Below are 20,952 nucleotides of genomic sequence, written 5' to 3'. Positions count from 1 at the left end.
ATACCGAACAGAGCGGATGCAAGTGTTGAGCATTCTTGAACATTGAGCAGAGTGAAAGAAAGTTTGGGAATCTGCCAGATACAAGGAACTGTGCATTTATATGAGAAATCATATGAGAAAACAAGCATTGGCAACAGCCAAGAGAGTTCAAGGGACTGTATGTCATGAGGAAACAAACATTGGCACGAGCCAGAAGAATGTAGAACGTGTGAAAAATGCATATTGGCTAAACAAGCCACGACAAAGTGTCAGGAGAGTGTGACACGGGTGAATGAATCAAGCATCATTGTCAACTGCAACCAGTGGCATAGAGTTGATGGAAAAGCAACCAAGAAGAGGTATCGGTTGCATGACCTGTAATGGGTGGACTTTGTGGTCCGGCAACTGCACCTTGACCAAGTGCACCTCTGTATGGAAAAGCCACTGAAATCACCTATAACGAAGCTTGTGTTTCATAACAACCTCTTGTGTGGTTTTGAAGCTAAGAAATTGAACTGCCTATACAAAATGGTGAAAAGTGACAATATCATAAGAGCTCGGAAGTGTCCCAGGGAATTGTGTTGTTTTGAAAAACTGGAAGATTTGAACTCTTGGGGAAGGGAACCCCTGTACCTTTTGAACAATTTTGAACTTGGGGAAGGGAAGCTGATTGCAAGGATTGCAAGCCAAGAGCTGGAAGAAGCTCTGAACTTTACTTTGAACACAGTTTATTTTGTTGCTGACATCCCACTACACATTGTACAGTTAGACGTGACGGCAAGTATAGGTTTTGGATACAAACTTTTGCTTTGGATTTCCTGACAAAGACTATCCTTAGTTTATTTAGGTAGGGAAATCCCACCTTAGTACAGGACAAGTTAGGCCTTATCCAACCCTACATTTTGAGTCAATAAAACTTTGTTGGTCAAAAGTGAACCTGTTGTCTGTATCTGCTTCATGATGCCTTCACACAGCCCAGTGGAACTTAACAATGAAATTAGCTCTCAACGCCGCCCACTGAGGCTACACATTCTATACACAAAATTACCATACAACATTTTAGTTAAATTTTTAGGGCAGGTCACAGGTGCTGATTACTGAAACTAAGTCAGCCCTCTATATACAAATATATGTTAAGTGACCATGATTGGGCAATACAATTTTCGGCCACAAATTACACTAACATCCCCCGTGAGGTCACCAACCTTCCCACAATGCCCCATAATTATGTGATTGTGCTGATCATACACACTTGTTTGCCAGTGGTTGGCAACATCCAATATACAAATGGATACCTTGCTGCCTACTGATTGGATATGGCATCTTAAGATGGCACCGGGCAAGACATGCACACCAAGTCTGACCAATGCTTAGCCCTGCGGACATCAGCGAGGACACTTTACAATGTTGCACCCTAGCGACACCGAAACCTTCCTCTGCTGATTGGTTCCCTGTCACGCGCCCCATAACTGCTACCCCATTGCTCTGGCCCCCCAGCTCCCTTCTCATTCCTCGTTGCCAAATGTAGTCTGAAAAAACTATACCACACCGTGGCTGGATTTTAATTAACTGTATTTAATTTCTATTTCTCTGCCAATTCCTCTCACGCACCCCACTGCCTAGCTTGTTGACATCAAAAGTATCTCTTGGATCGACTGCACTGGGAATGTGTTCTCCTGGGAAACTTCAGTGTTGCAAACTTTTCTGTGCACTGTTTCTGCTGAATATTCAAAAAACACACTGCAGTCACCAAAGCTTGCAGCCCTTTATTATGAGCTGTGGGCGAAAATGCTGTCCTGATGTGGCCCTACAATAAAATGGATCCTCTACTATTCACATATTGCTCAAAGTCCCCCTATGATATTATGCCCTAAGGCATCCTGCACCCATCAACCTGTGCCCGTACTGTACAATCTACCTGATTACTATAACTATTCACCCCCCCTTTCAGGGCATTCCTCCATGGGACTTCTCGAATTGCACCTGCTTCTGTGTTGCCCTATGCATGCTGCACCGCGTTCAATGACATCCCCATTCCCGCTGTCACCACCCACGTCACTCTTGACGTCACCAAATTACTTGCACAACCGATACATGCTATTATTATTATTTGCAAAATTCAGAATTCATAAGTTTTACCTTGCATTTCATCATCTGCAAACAAATTGCTTCTGCTTTACAAAGCACATCGTCAACATCCAGTTTCATTGATAGTTCGTTAATGTGCTGAAAGGATTCAAATTGAATACACATTTAACAACAGCAAACACATTAATAAAGATTATTCAAATAACACATAATTACAATGCAAAAACAGTAAAATCTTTCTTGTCCGACACCATCAGAGAATCAATGGTGCCGGGAAGCAAAACATGCTGGATAGCAGAATGTCTGTATTCAGGATAGTGGAGAGACAGGAACAGAGTTAAAAGTCTGGATAACAGGGCCCGCTCCTGCCCCTATGGTGGATGAAACTGTGGGATGTACTCATTGCGGAGAAGGTGACTGCGGCCGGGGCGGGCGTTCTCCATCGCTTCCAGAACATTTGGAACCCGATCCTCAAATTCGACCGTGACTTTCCAGCCTTAACATATAAACCCCAACTGGCCAGGAGGGTCTTGGAGAGTTGGCCCGCTCCCGCAGGAGCGAGAACAAGAGGAGGGAGACTGATCTACTAAATGAACTCTGAGAGGGGAAGGGGAAGCAATATTCTTGTGTATTACTGCATACTAAATGTCGATTACAAATGTATGTAATGTTTCCTGCCTTGTTCAAAAATAAACATATTTTAAAAAAAAAAGTCTGGATAACACTGTGAGGGGGTATAGCTCAGGGGCAACATGTTCATCTTGGAAGCAAGACGATGCAGTGCAACTCAGGTTTGGATCCCGATCCTGTGCTTAAAAATCAATCTTTGGTATTAAGTGGGTTATAAAAGAACAATTATAATTATAATTCTGCTCTATATGGCAGAACTCCACCATCTAGAATGCTGCGTTGTGAATAATAAAGTGCTGGATAACAAAGCTTACATTCTGTATTATATCAAGAAACTTACAACTCCATTACATCTCAAATTTTTAACAGAGATGTTAAACATGTATACCCTACAAGTTTTCTTAAGCATGTATGAAATAGAGAAAGGTCGGATGAAAGCAAAATGGGTTTGATGTCAGAATGCTTACACTCCAAGTTTGTGAAAGAAAACACACAAAAAGTAATATTGTTGGATGGGTGAAAATGCAAATAAAGAATAATATGACATCAGACATGTGAAGTGTCAGTATAGTATAATGGCTGGGTTTGGGCTTAGTCACACATTTCTTGGGAAGAATTGCCACAGAGACAGTTGCAAGGATTGTGACATTATTATACTTCTACAGAAACCCAGCGTGAGGACCAATGAAAAGGAACCTTAGAAAAATTGGACTGGAAAATGTGTTTACCTTATAATTCCTGTTATAAACATGTGATGATAATAATTATAAATTCAGATTTGCAAGAATATTCAATATCCAAAGACGACATTTTGGGGTTTGTAACTGCATGCATTACAGAGTTCTTTAAATATGTGAACATATTAATTCATGCATTGTAATAGATCCTTTTTATCTGCATGCAATTCTCCCTTTCACACTGAATCTAAATCGGTCTCTTAAACTAGAACAAAGGTTCCAAAGTTATCACTCAAATGTATTTTCCATGGTCCTTTTAAAATGAATTGTTTGGTAAACATTTCTTTTTACTTTAATTTTAATTAGCATTTTAACTCTCGGAACAAGGACCACGTTTACATATCACTTTGAAGCTCTGCCAGTCCTCAGAAACAATACATTCCCCCTTCACCCCTCCCTCCCTTTAACAAACAAACAAAGATGATTTCTAGTACAACTTAAATCAAACAGTTCTGTGATTTTCCATTGTGAGTTGGACTCCCCTCCCGGGGACAATATTCCCAGTCCTTGGATTCATACTAGACATACTGCCCTTCTGGGCAATAGACTGTTATAGCATTGGGCCAGTCAGGAGCCACTTATCCCCAATCGACCGCTCGACACTGCCCCTTTCTGGTCCGGGGAACTCTCCTTCCTTCTTCTAGCCCCCTTTTTGCGCCATCACACCCCCCTTCCTTGAAGGGTCGGGATCACCTCATCCCTAGTACACATCCCATCCCCATTTCTGTCTGACCCCGTAGCAGGCCGTTCTGAATGTGCCCAGCTCATCATTCACCAGTGCCGTCAGCCTGTCCATCAGAAACATATTTTTCAATTTGTTCAACCAATCGTTCTTGTTTCGGGTAGTTGCACTTTTCTGGGCCAGAGCCACCCTCCCCACCCGCAGCATTGTCTTCCATATTCTGGGGTACCTATATGTCTCTGAATCTCTTGGAGGTATCCCCAATAACTGCAGAGGGTCTTGCGGGAGTGATTCCCCTATGACCTCCGCCATCCACCCCCGTAGGTTCTCCCAATAGGCTTGTACACGTGGGCAGTACCACCATGTATGTCCTCTCGAACCAATCTGGCTGCACCCCTTCGGGCACAGTGGTTAAGCCCCTGCAAAAATCTGAGATATCTTGAGAGGGTCTCTATTCCATCGTTTGAGTATGTTCCATATCAGCCATGAAGAGGTTCTCATGAAATGCTATCTTGTATATCTTACCCCACACCTGCCCTGTGAGTTCCTCCCCCGCTAGCTCATTCCAGTATTGTTGAAACCCTTGCCTATCTTTTTTGTTGCTGATGTTCATAACCTTGTACAGTTTGGACACCATCCCTTTCCGCGTGTTGACCGAGTAATACTTTCTCGAACGGGGTTAGTGGTCTCTTCAATTTTACTCCCCACTTCTGAGCAATCAGAGATACTCAAATACTGTTATTTTACCAACTACCAGGACCTCTACTACTGCCTCATAAGATTTGAATTCTCCCTCTTGGAACAACTGTCCCACCCTTTCCAGCATTTTCTCCGACCAGACTTACGAGTTACGGAAACCCCCTTTCTCCCACTCTTATAACAGGACTCCAGAGTGAGACCATTGGGGAGGGCCATGTTAATAGGTTCTGTGTGTGTTTACCCTGTTAGGCAGAATCCTGGGCAGTGCCCTTAGGGACCACTACACAAGATTAAGACTACTGGTGGTAGTACAATTTCACCTTTGGTACAAGCCTGTACTATACAGTTACAGTGGTAGCAGTAGTGGAGCAGCCAGACTTATCTCAAGAGCAAATGAGCAGTAGTCAAGATTACACAAAGGATTATAATCCCTGTGAACCAGGCAAACACTGACTCAAGGTTTCTGGTTAAAAAGTAAAAGTACATTTATTTTAAACCATCTGTTCATAAAACACTTCACTTCTATTAAATGGAAACCACACTTCAAATACACTACACACAACCAATTTCCCTTGTGCAGAACAATTCAAGGTAAGTACCTTTGGATTTGACAGACCAGTGTTGTGAAACAAAGACGTTACTGGTGGTTGATAGCTGATCACTTTTTGACAGTAACGACAGTTCGGTTTTATGAAAGAGAAGCATACCCACGAGCAAAAATGTTACCGTCGTCAAACACACTTAGCACATGAATTAACACAAGAGAGTTGGGGACAAAAATCATAGGCAATACTTTTGTCAAGGCAGATAGAATCAAGAGACACTTTCTAAAACGTAGATAAAAGTCAATAGGCCTGCACCAGTGTCAATGGGACACGGGTCCTGTTGTCGAGGATCACAAGGTTAGAACAGTTCACGATTCGAGGTTGCTAGGAGTACTTAGATATTGTCAAAAGGGAAGCAAAAGTTATAAGAGGGAAGGAAGATAGGACAAGCCTTTGGTGAGGAGAAAAGGGGTTCACTCTAATTCCTCGAAGTCGGACACAGTACCTTATTCGTATGAAGAAGAGCTGGTGCCATGGCAGTTGTTTCTGGTAGTTCCTGTAGACTCACAGTTCCTGAAGCTTCAGTCATGGGGACCAGAAGGAGGACGACCTGCACTACCCAGGGAAGAAGCCAGCAGCAGCAAAAGCAACAGTGAATAAAAGGTGTGCTCCTTTAAAACAGGAGAGGCTCTTCAGATGGCTATCCGACCACTACAGCTGTGTGCAGCGATTTCGACCAAGAGGAGGATCCTCTGCCTGTGGAAGGTGAGCTGGTTGATCCCACCAGGCTCAAGGGAAGAAGACTCCGGACTGGAGCTTCTCTTGTCGTTGAAGGGTAGATAGCTCAGGACTGCAGCAGGGCTTCACCGGGACTCGGGAGTTGCAGCAGCCGTCGTCTTCTCCGCTTCTCTTCGGTTCCTTGCTGTTCCAGTGCCGACTCTGACTTCCAGCTCAAGAGACCTGCCTTTGATGCCAAAAAAATTTCCCATTCACACAGCCTGGCTGTCAATCACACAGCAGGGGGGTTGTCCAGCCCGGACTACCACCTCAGCCAATCGATACAAAGTGCGACTTGGGTCTCCAAGGAGACCCTGTGCAAGGGGTGACTAAACCCCTCCCTCACGTTCAGGCCACCTAGACACCCAGATGCCAAAGGAGGGCTTCTGGAGAGAAGCCCGCCAAAGGTCGGCGAACAAAGGAGGCAAACCTGATGTGCTGCGTAAAGTAAAACACAAGCAGGACTTTAACAAAAAGAAATGGCGATAAAACCCAACCGGAGCCAACATAAAAAGTATTTTGTCAAGCAGGTTTAAGTTCGAGGCTAATATAATAGCCTAAAACAGTACTAGGTTTATATAGTATAATCGCGGTAGAAAAGTTAGGGTAGATACCACTACCACAAGCCAAGTCTTAGTGTTAAGAGAGCAAAATAAAGCTCAGAGAGGCACAGACAAAAAGTGATAGGAATTAGCCCTTTCCAGTACTCCATGTAAAATGGGGGTGTACTGAGTCTGTAGTTTAAAGTGACTATATAAAGTTCATGGTAACTTTACATGTTTCTGGGGGACAGTAGTCAGCCCCAGAAAAATTGAGTCAGTGAGAGACAACCCTGTGTCACTGCACTGATTGTGCTGTGTAACACACAGAAAGTGGGGGCTCATGGAGTGGTGTAGCTCCAGAGCCCAAGATCAAACAAACAGTAGAAATACACATGGCAAAACACATGTAAGAGTGGGGAAAAGGCTCACACTCTTACCAGGTGGAAAAAAAACAGAAATCCAGCAAAGCTGCTGAGGGACTCACAAGGTGAGGGAAATTAGCCATAAATGATAATTCTCCCTAACATACACCCCCCTCTCCACAGGGACCACAGTACTCCTTGGGTGGGATGACTGAGTAGTCTACTTGGTATGTCTGTATGTGGGGCCCATAACAGATCCCTCACTTTGACCAGGTGAGTGTCATCCTCTAGGTAGGTCCAGTACGTACCCTGCTCGTCCTGCATGTGTTCCAATAACACCCTGAGCTGGGCTGCTTTATGGTATAGTCGGAAGTCTGGGAGGCCAAAGTCCCCCTCCTCCCTGGGGAGGGTAAGTGTGGATCGCTTGGTCCTTGGGGTCTTGCCCTGCCATATGAATTTTTTCACTGCTATCTGGAGTTCTTTAAAGGTTGATTCCGGTACCTTCGTGGGTAGGGCTGTGAACAGGTACAAGAGTCTCGGTAGCACATTCATCTTTACCGTCGTCATACGCCCATACCATGATAGGATCATGCTGCCCCACTGGTTCAAGTCTGCTTTAATGGTGGATAGCAACGGGTCAAAGTAAGCTGTTGCCAGGGCCGCCAGGTTTCTGGTCATTTGTACTCCCCGGTATTGGATTGCTAATTTTTCGCCCTTGACACCTAGAAAGCTATTCACTGGGTCCAGGACCGGGTCAACTGCTCGGAGAGGCAGCAACATAATTTTGGTCTTATTCATTTTGAAGCCTGAGAAGGCTCTGAATGTGTCTATTAGTTCAAGCACGACCAGGAGTGTCGACGGGGAATCAACAAGGTACACTAAATGTCATCCGCCAACAGAGAGAGTTTGAATTCATCCTGACCCCTTTGAGTCCCTGTATTCTTGGGTGGTTCCTCACGGCTATCGCCAGGGGTTCCATCGTGCAAGCATATATTAAAGGGGATAGGGGCACCCCTGTTTCTTACCCCGTGAAAGGCTGAAGGTGGCCGACAGTTCCCCATTCACTTGCACTCTCGCCGTAGGAGCCCTATACAATGCTACCACCCACTTTCTCATATGTTCCCCAAAACCCATTTTCTGTACGAGAACTGCCAACTACCTCCATTCCACTCTGTCAAAGGCTTTCTCAGAGTCAAGGGAAAGCAGGCTGAGTTCAGACTCTTGGGCATAGTGCATTAGGTCGATGGTCTTCCGGATATTATCCGACCCCTGACGCCCTTTTATAAAGCTGACTTGGTCTCTGTGCACCATGGTAGGCATGAACCCCTCCATCCTCTTACCGAGCACCTTCGCTAAGATTTTGACATCCGTGTTCAATAGGAATATTGGGTGGTAGGAGGAGCACTCTGTTGGGCCTTTACCCTCCTTTGGTAATACCACTATAATGGTCGACATCATTGTTTCAGGCAGGTTGCCCCCTCGAGAACTGCATTGAAGACCTTACTGAGAACCGTACTCCCCCGGCATCCTACCTCCCTTCATCGCCTTTATTGACTGGACAATTTCTCCCTCCGATAACGGGGCCTCCAGTCTTTCGGCACTGTCTTGCGTTAGACCCAGTATGGGTAACTTTGTTAGAAAGTCCTCTATAAGGGTCTCAACTCCATTGAACTCTGATGTGTACAGTCGTTCGTAGTATTGCTTAAAGGCACCCCCTATGCCCCGGGTGTCATAACTCAGTGCCCCCTCATCGGTTTTCAGGGCTTTAACGATTTTACTTTTCAGGGCCTCCATTAGTTTCCACAACAGTATCCTATCCGCCCTATCCTCTTTTTCATAATATTTTTGTTTGAGGAATAGTAGGTTCTTTTCAGTCTTGCTCAACAGACGATTCCTAAATTGGGTCTTGTACTGGTCTAGGGCCACAGCCTACTCCGGGCTGGTGGAACAACCGGATGCCCGCTATTTTTTCTCGTACGTTTTATTACTAGAGCTCCCTTTCCCTTTTCTTTTGTGCCCCTATTTTTATTAGGACCCCGCAAATAGTGGGTTTAAATGCATCCCCTAGGGTATGTGGGCTGACCTCCCCGTTATCGTTCAACTCGAAGTACTCTATGTTTTTCAGCACCATTTGAGCTATTAGCGTGTCTTTCAAAAGACCGTCGTTACATTTTCACCTCTCCCTTCGCCAGCGACCCCAACCCCCCCTCAACGTGACTCGCACTAGGTCGTGATCTGACCAAGGGACTGTGTACACCCTTAGATTTTGTGTATGGGCCAGTAGGGCACATTCCACCAGGATATTGTCGATCGTTGAGAAAGTTTCATGGATTTTTGAGTAATATGTATAAGGGGGATCCCCCCTGGCCAAGCTAGGGAGTGTGTCCACTACCCCCAGGTCGTGGTTAATTCTGAGGAAACTCTGTGATGTGGAATCGTCTGCTGCCGCGGTTGTCTGTGATGACATTCTTTTCCCGTCTCTAGCGGGGTTTAGTACCATGTTGAAATCCCCTGCCACTATAAGAGTACCCTCCACAAATAGTCTCAATTTGTCCCTGACCCCCTCCCAAAAGGGTACTTGACTCTCGCAATAGATCACTCCCAATGTGTGGGGGGGGGGTCCCTGTAATTCCCCTCTTATCAACAGAAATTGGCCCTCCAGGTTCTTAATCAAAGTCTCCATCTTGAAGTCTAGGTCATCTGCCCCAGATGCCTATTTTTTTTTCCCCTCGCCCAGTGGGCTTCCTGGAGAAAGAGCAGACCTAGTTCTGCTCACCTGAATTCTCTACCCAGGAGGGATCTCTTTGTAGGTGAGTTAATTCCCCTGACGTTTAGAGAGCTGATCTCTAAGTCGGGCAGTTGATCGGCCATTTAAATGCTTGGGCATCTCTCTCTCTCCCCGACCTCACTATCTATCCCTGGGATGTTCTTGTATCCAGTTTCACCCTGCCATTGCCCTATAACCGGGGCTTGCTTGATGCATGCTCGAAACCACCAACACTGCTCCAGCCACACCCTGAACCACCCTCTCCCCCTGGGTGGAACCTGTGCCCAACTGCCCCCCCTTCCCAACTACCAAACCTCTAGCCCCTTCCCCCCCGTTTCCACCCTCCCCCAGAGCCCAGCCAAAAAGTGTGACCATTCCTGGTGCTTGACTGGACCACCAGTTGGCCCTCTTCTTTTGGGCCCTACCTTATGAACACCATGTGAGTAAAGCCCCCCATTTTCCCCCCAACCCATCCAAAACTCGACCCCTCAGCACCCCGTCCCCCATGTTATTTGTTGTTTCTCTAACATCTCACTCTACAGTTTACACCCCGCCCCCGCCCAAATACTTGCTATTAGCCAGGGGCGCGAATCAGCCCATGGCTCATACGCTGGCACTTTTTCCTTTTGCCCAGCCTGTGTCCTTCCTCACTCGTTGGAACTTCCTGGGCTGTCGTTGTGGGGAGGTGAGGGAGTGTTCAGTTTCTTGAACTTTCTCGATCCCAGAATCTTTCTCCTGTCCTTCATGCTCCCTCTCCCGCTTTTCTCTTTCGCTGCTGTCTCTGATCCTCTGCGGTGTCCACATACTCTCAGATTGCCCATTTGATGTCATCTTCGGAGACCAGTCGTGATCGTTGGTCCATGTATTTGAATGTGAGCGAGAAGGGGTAACCCCATCTATATCGGATTCCCTTCTCCCATAGGCATTGTGTCAGTGGGCCGCACATCTGTCGTCTGGCCAGAGTGAACGCAGAAAGGTCTTAAAAGATCGTTATTCTCGCACTGTTATATGTAATGGTGTTGGCTTTCCTGGCTTTCGCCAAGATTTTCACCTTTTCAGCGTAGTAGTGGAAGCGGAGGAGGATGGAGGGAGGGCATTCTGCTCGGCTCCCTGACTTATGTGCCCTATCAATAGTGGGATCAGCTGTTGCATCGTTCCCGAACTGGAAGAAGATCACATATTTGACCACTTGACATTTGTGTTACGCTTACGGGGGCGCCACACGATACTGGATGGAGGTCTAAGCGCTATCCCGGACCGCTCTCTGCTTGGTCATGTCCCAGATGTTGGGTAGCACCTATAACAGGAGAATGGAGGATTAAACTGGTTCTGTGATGGGTGGACTCCCACCCCCTCTGGTCCAAATCCCCTCCCTTGGGGTTATTGCTCACCTTAGGTTTTTGTGCGTTGAACTCTCCGTCCTGCGTCTCTGTGCAGGGGCGCGTGGTTGGTGCAGGCGTTCCGTGGACCTAGTTGGTTCAATGGTCTGTGTGCACTTATGTCGGGTCGAGACAGGCTGTGACTCTGACTTTGCTTGCTGTCTTCCAGGTGAGTTATAATGTCTTTTCCGTCTTTATTCTGTCTGTTTCTTTTCCTCTGTTTTCTCTGTCTTCTCTGCGTCTTGCTCCACTACGCTGTTCCCTAACAATGTCTCTTTTTGTTTTCACAGGGATGGTTGCGATCTCGGAGTTGCAGTGCCGAATGCGAAGACCACGGTGACTTATTGATGCGCGGAGCACTGCGCTGCTTATTGGTGTTAATTGCTAACCTGTGTTCTCTTCCCTTCTTTGTACAGGTTGCGGTGATGTTCCGGAGTGATGAGCGATCGAAGCGTTGCTTAAGTGCTTTGTTAATGCTGTCCTTGTTTCTTTACCTTTGCAGGTTGCGGTGAACTCCGGAGATGGGCGAGGTAAGCAAAGCGTAGGATGGATTCAAGACCGGTTACTTCACAGGTAAGTGTTCTTGCCCGCTAATGCTGCTCTTGTTCTTCCAGGTTATTAATGGAATCCAGATCTAGAGCTTCAGGATCGGGCCGCCGGAGAAGCAGATGAGCAGGAGCTGGACACGGTAATCGTTACGCTGCAGGAGTGCAGAAGAACGCGAAGCATGTTCTGCTGTTTGGGTGTGGCTTAAATAGCCCAAGTAAAGTAGTTCCAGGCCAAGTAGTTCCAGGCTCAGCCACATCCAAAACACTAGACCGCATGGCTTGGTTCTAAAGAACTGAGCTGTGTAAGAGGCCTCCATGTTGGATTACGGTCCAAAATTTGTATTGCTTTATTCCTGATAATGAGCCTGTCGCCAAAGGTGACAGGACTGACTCCATGTATGTTTCTGATGGTGTTTTAAGGCCCTTGGGGCCAGTATGAAGGGCTTTAGCCCCACTGCTCCCAGAGGGATGTTATACCTGAGAGGGTCAGGGGCATGGATCTTGACAATTTGACCCTCTCTGTGTCCCCCTCGCGATCTGGAAAGATTAATAACCGCAGGTTATTTCTCCTTTTCCTGTTCTTAAAATCGTCCACCTGCAGGGCCCTCTCCTCATCCTTCTTTTCAAGGGCAGACAGTCTGGTGTTGATCTGAGTTTCCAGGATGTCGATCGATGATTGTTTGGCCTCCAGTTCCTGTAGCCAATCTTCAACTTTATCCACTTTCTGGCCCATTTTCTCAAACCTATGCCCAATGACTGCTCTTGTGTCTCTTTCCTGCAATATAGTGGCAAAGTCTCTTTTTGTGGACACTGAGTCTTCCGCCTGTTCCAATGTCAGATCTGTCATTATGCCTGGATCTGGCCTGCCGAGGCTCCCCATGAGCTTGCGGTAATGGAATTCCTGCAGTGTCTCCCTCCAGCTCATTCATCTTCGCCCCCCTGGTTGATGGTGCCTTTCTTATGTAAGGGCCAGCTGGGTGGAGTGATCCTTTCCACCCCTCTCTCAGGTGGGAATGTTCTTGTCCCTCTCCGCTCTCCCCTCTAAACGTGAAGTACCATAATGCTTGGCCCCTCTTGAGGCAGGCACACGTCCCAGGAATGATTCCTGGGGGCCTTCACCTCAGCCGTGATCACTTGACACTGGCAGAGCACCGTGGGGCTGGCGGAGGGGGGTGGGGGGGCTTGCTCCCTGACTCTTCTTCCTTCGTGCTGTCTTTTCCATCTTTCCTCACCTTTGCCCCCCGGTCCATGCGCCAGTCCAAAGTCTATGTTGTGCGAGGGAGGTGGGAACACAGTGTCCAATCCCCCTCGACTTATCCCACTTGTTATTGTTGGGGCCCAATTTCACCTGTTCCAAGGGCCCCACCGCCGTCCCTCGCCTCCTTTGCTGTCTTTTAGGGCTACCACCCATGGCCACTGGGTGTTTGTGGTGCAGGGGTTGTGCGCCGTTGTCCCCTCTTCCCCGCTTGTGTTTTGGGTGCACAATTATTGTCAAATCCTGTGTTCTCCCCCTGGGTTCGGGACCCTCTCTAGTTGGTGTCTTAGCCGGGCGGGCACACACCCCAGGAATGAGACCCGGGGGCCCTCACCCTATCCAGATCCGCTTAATCTCTCCCGGAAGTACGGAGGCGGGGGGTTATACACTACTCTGGTCATCCCTCCTCGTGGCGTCCTCTTTGTCTCTTTGTCTCCTCCCCGTGTGGTGGTTCTGCGTCTGGGGTGGGCGTCCACCCCAGGGATGAGTCTGGGAGTCCTCACCTCTGCCTGGGCCCCCTGGATGGATTGGACTCCAGAGGCTCCCCACTTAACTTGGCTTTAATTGTATTTCCAGTGTTTGCGTGCTCACTCTGGGTCTACCACTTCTCCTCCTAGGCCTTCCTCTGTGTCGCCTTGTGGGGGGTGGTGGTGACCCCTGTGCCGCCCAGACCAGGCCCCGGCTGGGCGAGCGTCGCTGATCCTTCTTGCGGATCCCTTCTCACCCAAAGAGGTTTGATGCCTCCCCTATGGCCCGTCTATGGGGATCACCCTCCTGGTTAGGCCATGTCTACTTCTCTTCTTGGAGGGGAAGTCTGGGATAGTCTAGCCTTATTGGCGGACCCCTTCCTCCCTGTAGTTGTGCCTTGTGTTTGCTTGCGGTGGCACCCTCCACCAGCAGGATGTGCTGCCACTGGGGTGGGTGGGGGGGTGTCCCCTTGTTCTTCTCCTGGGGCCGGGTCCCCCTGGTGGAACCTCTAATCACCAGATTACTTCCAGGGTCTCCCGCATGCGCAACTAGGTTGTGGGGGGCCCTTGCGTGGGTTGCGTGGGTCCAGCACAGCTTCTCCCCACCTTGTTCCTTATACCTGCACCTCCGCATGCCAATGATCTCTAAGGTGCAGAGCGGGCCCTCGCTCCGGCGCCTGGCGCCACTCTCCAATGGGGGAAACCCCTTCCCCAGGTGGACCGGCTCTCCCGGACACGCCGGCCACCCAGACTATGGCTGGGGGGGGTCCCTCTTCATTGCCCTCTTGTCCGTCCATCGGTTCTTCCTGCAGCTTGGAGCTGTCCCACGGTCCAATGCCACTTTTATTGGTAAGGGCCCGTCCCCCAGGCGGACCGGCACTCCTAAACTCGCCTGTGCCCAGCTGAGCAATGGCGGGGTCCTTACGCCGCCACTGTGCGAGCACGGCTTGGCCTCTCCTCCCGCTCCACTCGGCTCCGCTGTCCGTCATGTGCCGGCTCCTCCCTGCAATGTGCGTCTCGCCCAACTGTGCCGGAATCCCGTCGAGTAACGGTTTCGGTTTGGGCTGTTGCGTGTTCCATCGTTTCTCCGTTCTAGCGGTGTTACGCTCACCTGCGGAGGCATTGGGGCACGGTTGCAGCCCTCCCGGGGGCTTCGCCCTCTGCGCTTATGTGGTGACTGGTGGTAATAGGTGATGCTGCTCGGGACTGCTCCTGCGTGGAGAATAGGGTGCGTGAGTATGGCAGCTTGTGCACCTGATCCCCTTCCAGACCCCTTCTCCCAAACCGTGGTACCCGTGGGATGCGCTGTCCCTGGAAAGCTCACCTGTTGATTAGTTTTGGCGAGCACTCCATCCTGCTGCATCTGGCAGGGGCGCTTGTACGATCTGGACCGAGTTCCTTCACTGGTCCCTTGCACGTGGTAGTCCAGTCCTGCTGTGACTAAGCCACTATACTTCAGGTAAGTGTTCCTGTTTGCCTTTGTCTTTCCTCGTCTGTTTTTGTTGTATTGTAAAGTTCGTTGTTTTGTACTGCTGTCCGTTCCACTTTTGATGTTTGCTCTTTTGCTTTCTTCCCTTGCAGGTGATGTTGCCAGCCCGGCAGAAGCTGCAGATCTCGAGGCGGCAGCCGGAGGGAATGAGGAACGAAGCTGCAGCAGTATAGTAGCTGGTAAGTTGTCAACTAAGGGGCGCGCAGGGTTCAAATGCGGCGCGGCCCTAGGACTTGTGTTCTAACCTTGTCTTTCTTCTTCTTCACACGGTCCGAGTTCGTGGATGCGGAGTGCCGTGCTGCAGCATCGGAATCAACATCACTGGATGTCAGGAGAGCAGTCTGCAGATGAAGCGATGAAGCACTGGTTTCCTGGAGGTGAGTATGCAGGAGAACGCCTGGTTTTAAAGGTAAGTAAACTGGTCCAAGTGGCGGTGAGCATCTCGTTGCACGCGAGTGCACAGTAACGCAAAGCACCGGCCTTAAGGATGGAGCAGCTTATATAGCTGGGCTTCTGAAGCCACGCCCACCAGGTTCAGCCTGCCTGCCAAACCCGATGAGTCAGCACATGAGGATGCTCTCTGGAATAAAGGCTTTCAGCTCCTGGAAAGTTCTTGTGAAATAAAAACACTCCTGGCACTGAAATAAAGTAAAAGCACTCCTGCACTAAAATAAAGTGTTCTTGCTCACATCTCTATATGAGCCTGGCGCCAGGTCTGAGTCCTGCCAGGGCCCCTGTGTTTATGAGTCCCAAAGGGACATAAGTGAGTCAAGTGACCCATTGCCCCCATCTCTAGATGGTGTGGTTTTTGTGTTCTGGGGCTTGTGGCCATGACAGGCGGGGTGTTTTTACCCACATATTCGCCCCCAAATGCCTCTGATGCTCATCCCCGTGGGGGGATAGCATGCTGGATGGGAGGGGCCTCAGGGCAGGAACTCAATCCGCCTATGTCGAACCCTGGAAGGGGAGAGCTACGCTGAAGCTGCTGCCATATGCGTGCCCCCTGGTGACCTCCATTTGGTACACATTTTTACTGTAAAATTGAGCTTCTTGGCTTGCTTGCCCCTTGTAGCAAGAGACATCTGCTTTGTTTAAAATAAATTCAATGGAGCAGATACAAATTCTTCCTGGGGCCTTATTGATCTGCCAGGTCAGAGGTCAGGGTTTGTGTAGACATCGGCTTATTTGAAGTTGCCATTACTGACCTATAATGCATTCTTTAATTTCTTACCATTTGGGCCTCTATATTTTTGTATTTTGGATACACAGGCCTAAGTAAGCGTATCTGTGCCCTTAGCTTTTGCCTTGATCACAGTAATGACTAATGGGATTGGGAATTCAACGATTCTAGGAAAACTGAAACTTCCATAAAAACCCATTCAGAGTTCAAACCAAGTTGGAAAAGTATGAGGTTACATGTACAAGGCAAATGCTCTTTGCATAATTTGTATTGGTATGATATGAAGGAGGAAGTTTTTCTCCTGGTTATCTTGCTTCAGTGGTTGAAATAATGGTTCTAACGCAGTAGTTAATGCTGCATCGGACCTATGATATATGCCACAGCCAAGGGCCCAACAGGAGCCACTGTTGTCTATAGGACAGCACCCATACCGCAGACCAGGACCCCACAGGGGGCTAGAGACTTTTGACAATAGCCTTGATAAAGACCCATAGGTCGAAACACGTATCGGCTGACAAACAAGGCACACAATTGCCTTCAAACGTACTCGATGCATATCAATTAAATGTGAAAAACAACCCAGCACTAGCACAAATAAAAGCAAAACCTGTATCGCATTAACTACTGTGTTAGAACCATTATTTCAACCACTGAAGCTAGATAACCAGGAGAAAAATGTCCTCCTTCTACTTAATGTCCTCCTTCTACTTAACAACTTGATCTGTACAGAAAAATAAAGAGCGAAGACCAAATTCCAGCTAATGAGATCCTGCATACGAATGCTGCATCGTCTAATAATCACGCACTGAACGATTGGAAAAGTACAATGGAAGAACAGCTTAAGAAGTCAGAGATTTCGATGGAAATGCTGACTTTACGTCCACAACATGCTAAAAAAAAGAATAATGTTAAATGACTCGATAGCTACGCTGCACTTAAAAGAGTCAATACCAAATGGACCTAAATTGTGGATGCCAGATAACGCTGATCAATCATCTCCCGAAATATCTGAGGATTTTTCCGGATAAAGAGATTCGAGACTTATTCTTGCAACTTCGACTCAATCTACTTCCAACACGAGAACTTCTATTGAAAAAACGACAAATTGCAAATATTCAGGCCTTTTGTCGTTTTTGTAAGGAAACAGAAACCATAGAATCCCTTTTTCATGTAATAATGGTAGAAGGGGTAACAAAGAACAACCATGCTACTAATGGTGAAAAAAGAAGGGAGGCCCCAAGTTGGTACTTGGGTGCCCCTATTCCACAATAGTTGGTAGAACACATCCATTGCCACCAGCCATAACTAGGAGGTTGTCTATGTGACAAAAAAGTCACAGGAGCCGAGAGAAGGAGGATACTAGGTATCCCCTTGGCACTCCACATAAGGTGGCGTGTGTCAATCTCTTATACTATAAAGTTTTAGGAGATATTCTAAAAACTGGAGTTACTCGAATTTAGAGAAAATAATCTCAAAGGAGGACCCTAAGGGTCCTCAGCAACATTGCCCATAAGGATCTGTGTGCTGCAATAGTAGAATACAGATGCCTTTAAGTGTTATGGAGGTAAATAGACTCCTTAGGACAGCTAAAATACAAAGAACAGAGTTCCAAAAGACATGGAAGAGTGGAAAAAGGACAGACTCATTCAGGATTTCAGAAAAAGGTCCAGAAGTCCAGCAAAAAGTGCTGGGGGTCCAACTAGGAGAGGGGATGAAGCATAAACATGATAAATCTCCCTAACACGCCGCGCCCGCCTGCAGGGCCCAGTCCCAAACATGCACGGGCAGTGGTGTAAAGGAGCCGTTTTAAAAGAATTCCTGTCTGCTCTTTGGAGCGGGGCACGGTTTCTAGGAAGGTGCAGGCCGTTGGAGGAGCTCGGGTGACAACAACAAGGGGGTGAACGGGGAAATAGTGTGGGTGAAGTGTATGAGAGAGGGGGAGTGTGGACGAATAGTGAGTTGGGTGTGCTATTGAGCAGAGGAGTGTGAGTTTTTATAGTTTTAGGTTTCATTTTGTATACAGATTTTGTTATAAGAATGCGAAGAGAGAAGTAAAAGCGTGGGATCCTTTCCGGGATAGGAGAGAAGGTTGCGTCATACTGTTCATTTGCGATAAGATGATATACAAGTAGGGGCTCCATATAATTGGACAGCTCGGATTCCTGTGCCCAATATAATACATTTCGGGTGGGGGAATGAGATGAAGTAGTGGTTGTTGTTTTAGCTTATTATTTGAATTTGTTATTTTAGTGCATTGAATACTGTTTATGTTATTGACAGAGGCCAAGGGAGGGCCTGAGAAAGCAGCGTGAGTGTGGAGTGTGTGGAGTGTGAGAGTGTGTGTGTGTGTGTGTGTGTGTGTGTGGGGGCGGGGGTGGAAACAGGGGGCGACTAGTGAGGGGGGACGGAGGACTGGTATTGACATTAGGACAGAGTGTGCACAAATGTATAACGTAAAAGGGTATTGAACGTAATGATCCATGATATGGGGGTAATGTCTCCGTTGGAGTATATGTATAGTGATTTGCCGTTATACAGGGACAAAATTGAGAAGTACCACAAACAGTGGTTGGGGGAGACACAGGGAGGGATGCCCCACCCATGGCCAGAGCAAGGCACAAATGACAAAGGGATATTGGACCCGTCTGGGAGTCAGTGCAGAGTCTTGTGGTGCCTGTTGCCTGCACTGTGCTCCTGGAGTCCCCTTTCTATTGTGATGAATTTGCTGGATGCTCTACTTACCCGACCCTTGCCGCAGAGCGGTAGCGGAGTCGGGTGCAGAGTCTTGTGGTGCATGTTGCCTGCACTGTGCTCCTGCAGTCCCCTTTCTATTGTGGTGAATTTGCTGGATGCTCTACATTACCCGACCCCTGCCGCGGAGTGGCCGCAGAGTCGGGTGCAGAGTCTTGTGGTCAGCAACATTCCAGATTCAATCATGTATCAGCCTACGCCCAGCGGGCGAGTACATCCTGAAATAGCAAGATCGAGATCTGTTGAAATTTGCTGAATTATTATATCTCTCACAATGACTGTCCCAAGCGGCCTAACACACCAACAATTAAAAACACTATCAGCCTCTGACTTTATACAACCGCCATCTAATGTTTTATATAATGTGCCACAGCCAAATGTTGAGCCGCATGGTGACCGTCAAGTTTCAGATGTCCACATGCTGGATATTAAGGCGTCTGATGCTGAGGAACTTGGCGCTCTGGCTATTGACAGCACTGGCACAGGAGTGAAATACGATGGACTCACCTGCCCAGGCTCGAAAGGACCGATTCGATGGGCGTGATGTATCGGTCTCCAGCAGGGGGGGGGCAATTGTCTCCCAAACAACAAATACTCCTGATCAAAAGGATCACCTGGAGACAGAGACACACAATATAGAAACGAGAGAACCCCTTCAAAATACTCTGAATCCGGCATTCACAGAACTGAGTGATAATGAACCTGAAGAGGGAATCCGACACTCAATACCTTCAGCCCAGGTCACATTGGAAGATGTTAGCCCAAAGTCACATGCAGACATGGACCAGACTTATGAAACAGGTGACGAACCAAATTCGAGCTGCCCACGGAAAGAAGAGGTAGAAATATGTAATATTCAAGACATGGGAATAGAGCGCACCAATCCTTTGTGTGCTACTGATATAACACACAAGAGGCCAATTGACTCGGCGGTGTCGCTAAACAAAACAACAAATACCAACAATAAGGTCATGCCGTTACATCAGACATCGAAACCCCCGTCAAGCAATCAAGTAAAATCGATGTCTCACATCAATAGTCCAACGATCTGCCCATCCATTGGTTGCTTAACAGCGATTCAGATCTGAGTTACTCACTGCCACCTATTAAGTGGGTGATGACACAAAAATAAGAAAGCCATATTGGTGAAACAACAATGGCAAAAAAATCGAGAGCTAAGAATAAAATCGGAAGATTTTATGCTATCAACTAATCAGACTCAAGCTACACGCGCAGCACGCTTATCACTTGACATCACAGAGATTGAGCTACACACGAGCAATCATGAGAACAGGAAAGAGGTTTTCCATGAAATCGGTGATAGGGAAACCAGAGGCAAACAACCTACTTCAACACCGATAGCATAGTCCTCCTTGGCAAACACAAAATCAGCAGTCTTCTCCACGAGTTCGTCAGAACGATAGCCGACTACCATCAAAAACGACAAAGATGGAAAGTCTGAATACGCAACTAACGGAAGCCCTGCAAACCCGAGAATCCACACAACAAATGTCAGTGCAGCTCAACAAGACGATGTTCAAAGGACCCAATTCCAACAACAATGATTGACCACCAAAACATGTTGATAGTAACTACATCCCAAGCTCTGATTCCATTCTTAAAGCTACATGAAACCAACATTGAGACCATGAAGGATCAAGCAACCTTGCTGGCACTTATCCACTCAAAACAAATGTGTGCAGAAGCATTCATGACCAGAATACAAGAGCGGATAAACATCAAAGCCGAAGCAAGTGCGATATGGCAGAACCGCCTATTCGAGCTTGCAAGAAACGATCGACTAGACAAAACACAGATGAATAGTTCCCTACTTGCTATGCTGAATCCAAATAACATAGCTGAAGAGCTATCCTTGATTAAGGGAAATATCAATAAACTAAGTCAGCAATTAAAGAATGGAGTACTAGACCAAACATTATTGCCTGCTATGAAGCAACCAACGAATTAGCCCAATAATGAAGAAACAACTAGAAATGTAAACCCTCGGCAAAAAGAAGACACTCCCATGAAAGTGATATCTGCCCAAAATAAAGATGACATTTGTACCAATCTGG

At 47.5% G+C, this 20,952-nt stretch overlaps 1 protein-coding gene across 3 annotated transcripts in view; it reads right to left on the bottom strand.

The window, feature by feature from the left end:
* Nucleotides 1-20,952, bottom strand: part of TBC1D15 (TBC1 domain family member 15) — a 1,818,951-nt gene that overhangs the window by 44,022 nt on the left and 1,753,977 nt on the right. For all 3 annotated transcript variants that reach the window (XM_069629387.1, XM_069629388.1, XM_069629389.1), the window contains one exon: nucleotides 2,119-2,205. In XM_069629387.1, coding sequence (XP_069485488.1) covers nucleotides 2,119-2,205 — 87 coding nt within the window. The remainder of the gene's footprint in view (nucleotides 1-2,118; nucleotides 2,206-20,952) is intronic.

Source organism: Ambystoma mexicanum, chromosome 12 (genome assembly GCF_040938575.1).
Source record: "Ambystoma mexicanum isolate Mex_15411 chromosome 12, UKY_AmexF1_1, whole genome shotgun sequence".
Lineage (NCBI taxonomy): Eukaryota > Metazoa > Chordata > Amphibia > Caudata > Ambystomatidae > Ambystoma > Ambystoma mexicanum.
The sequence above is the reverse complement of the archived record's forward strand: the minus strand, read 5'-3'. Positions and strand labels throughout refer to the sequence as shown.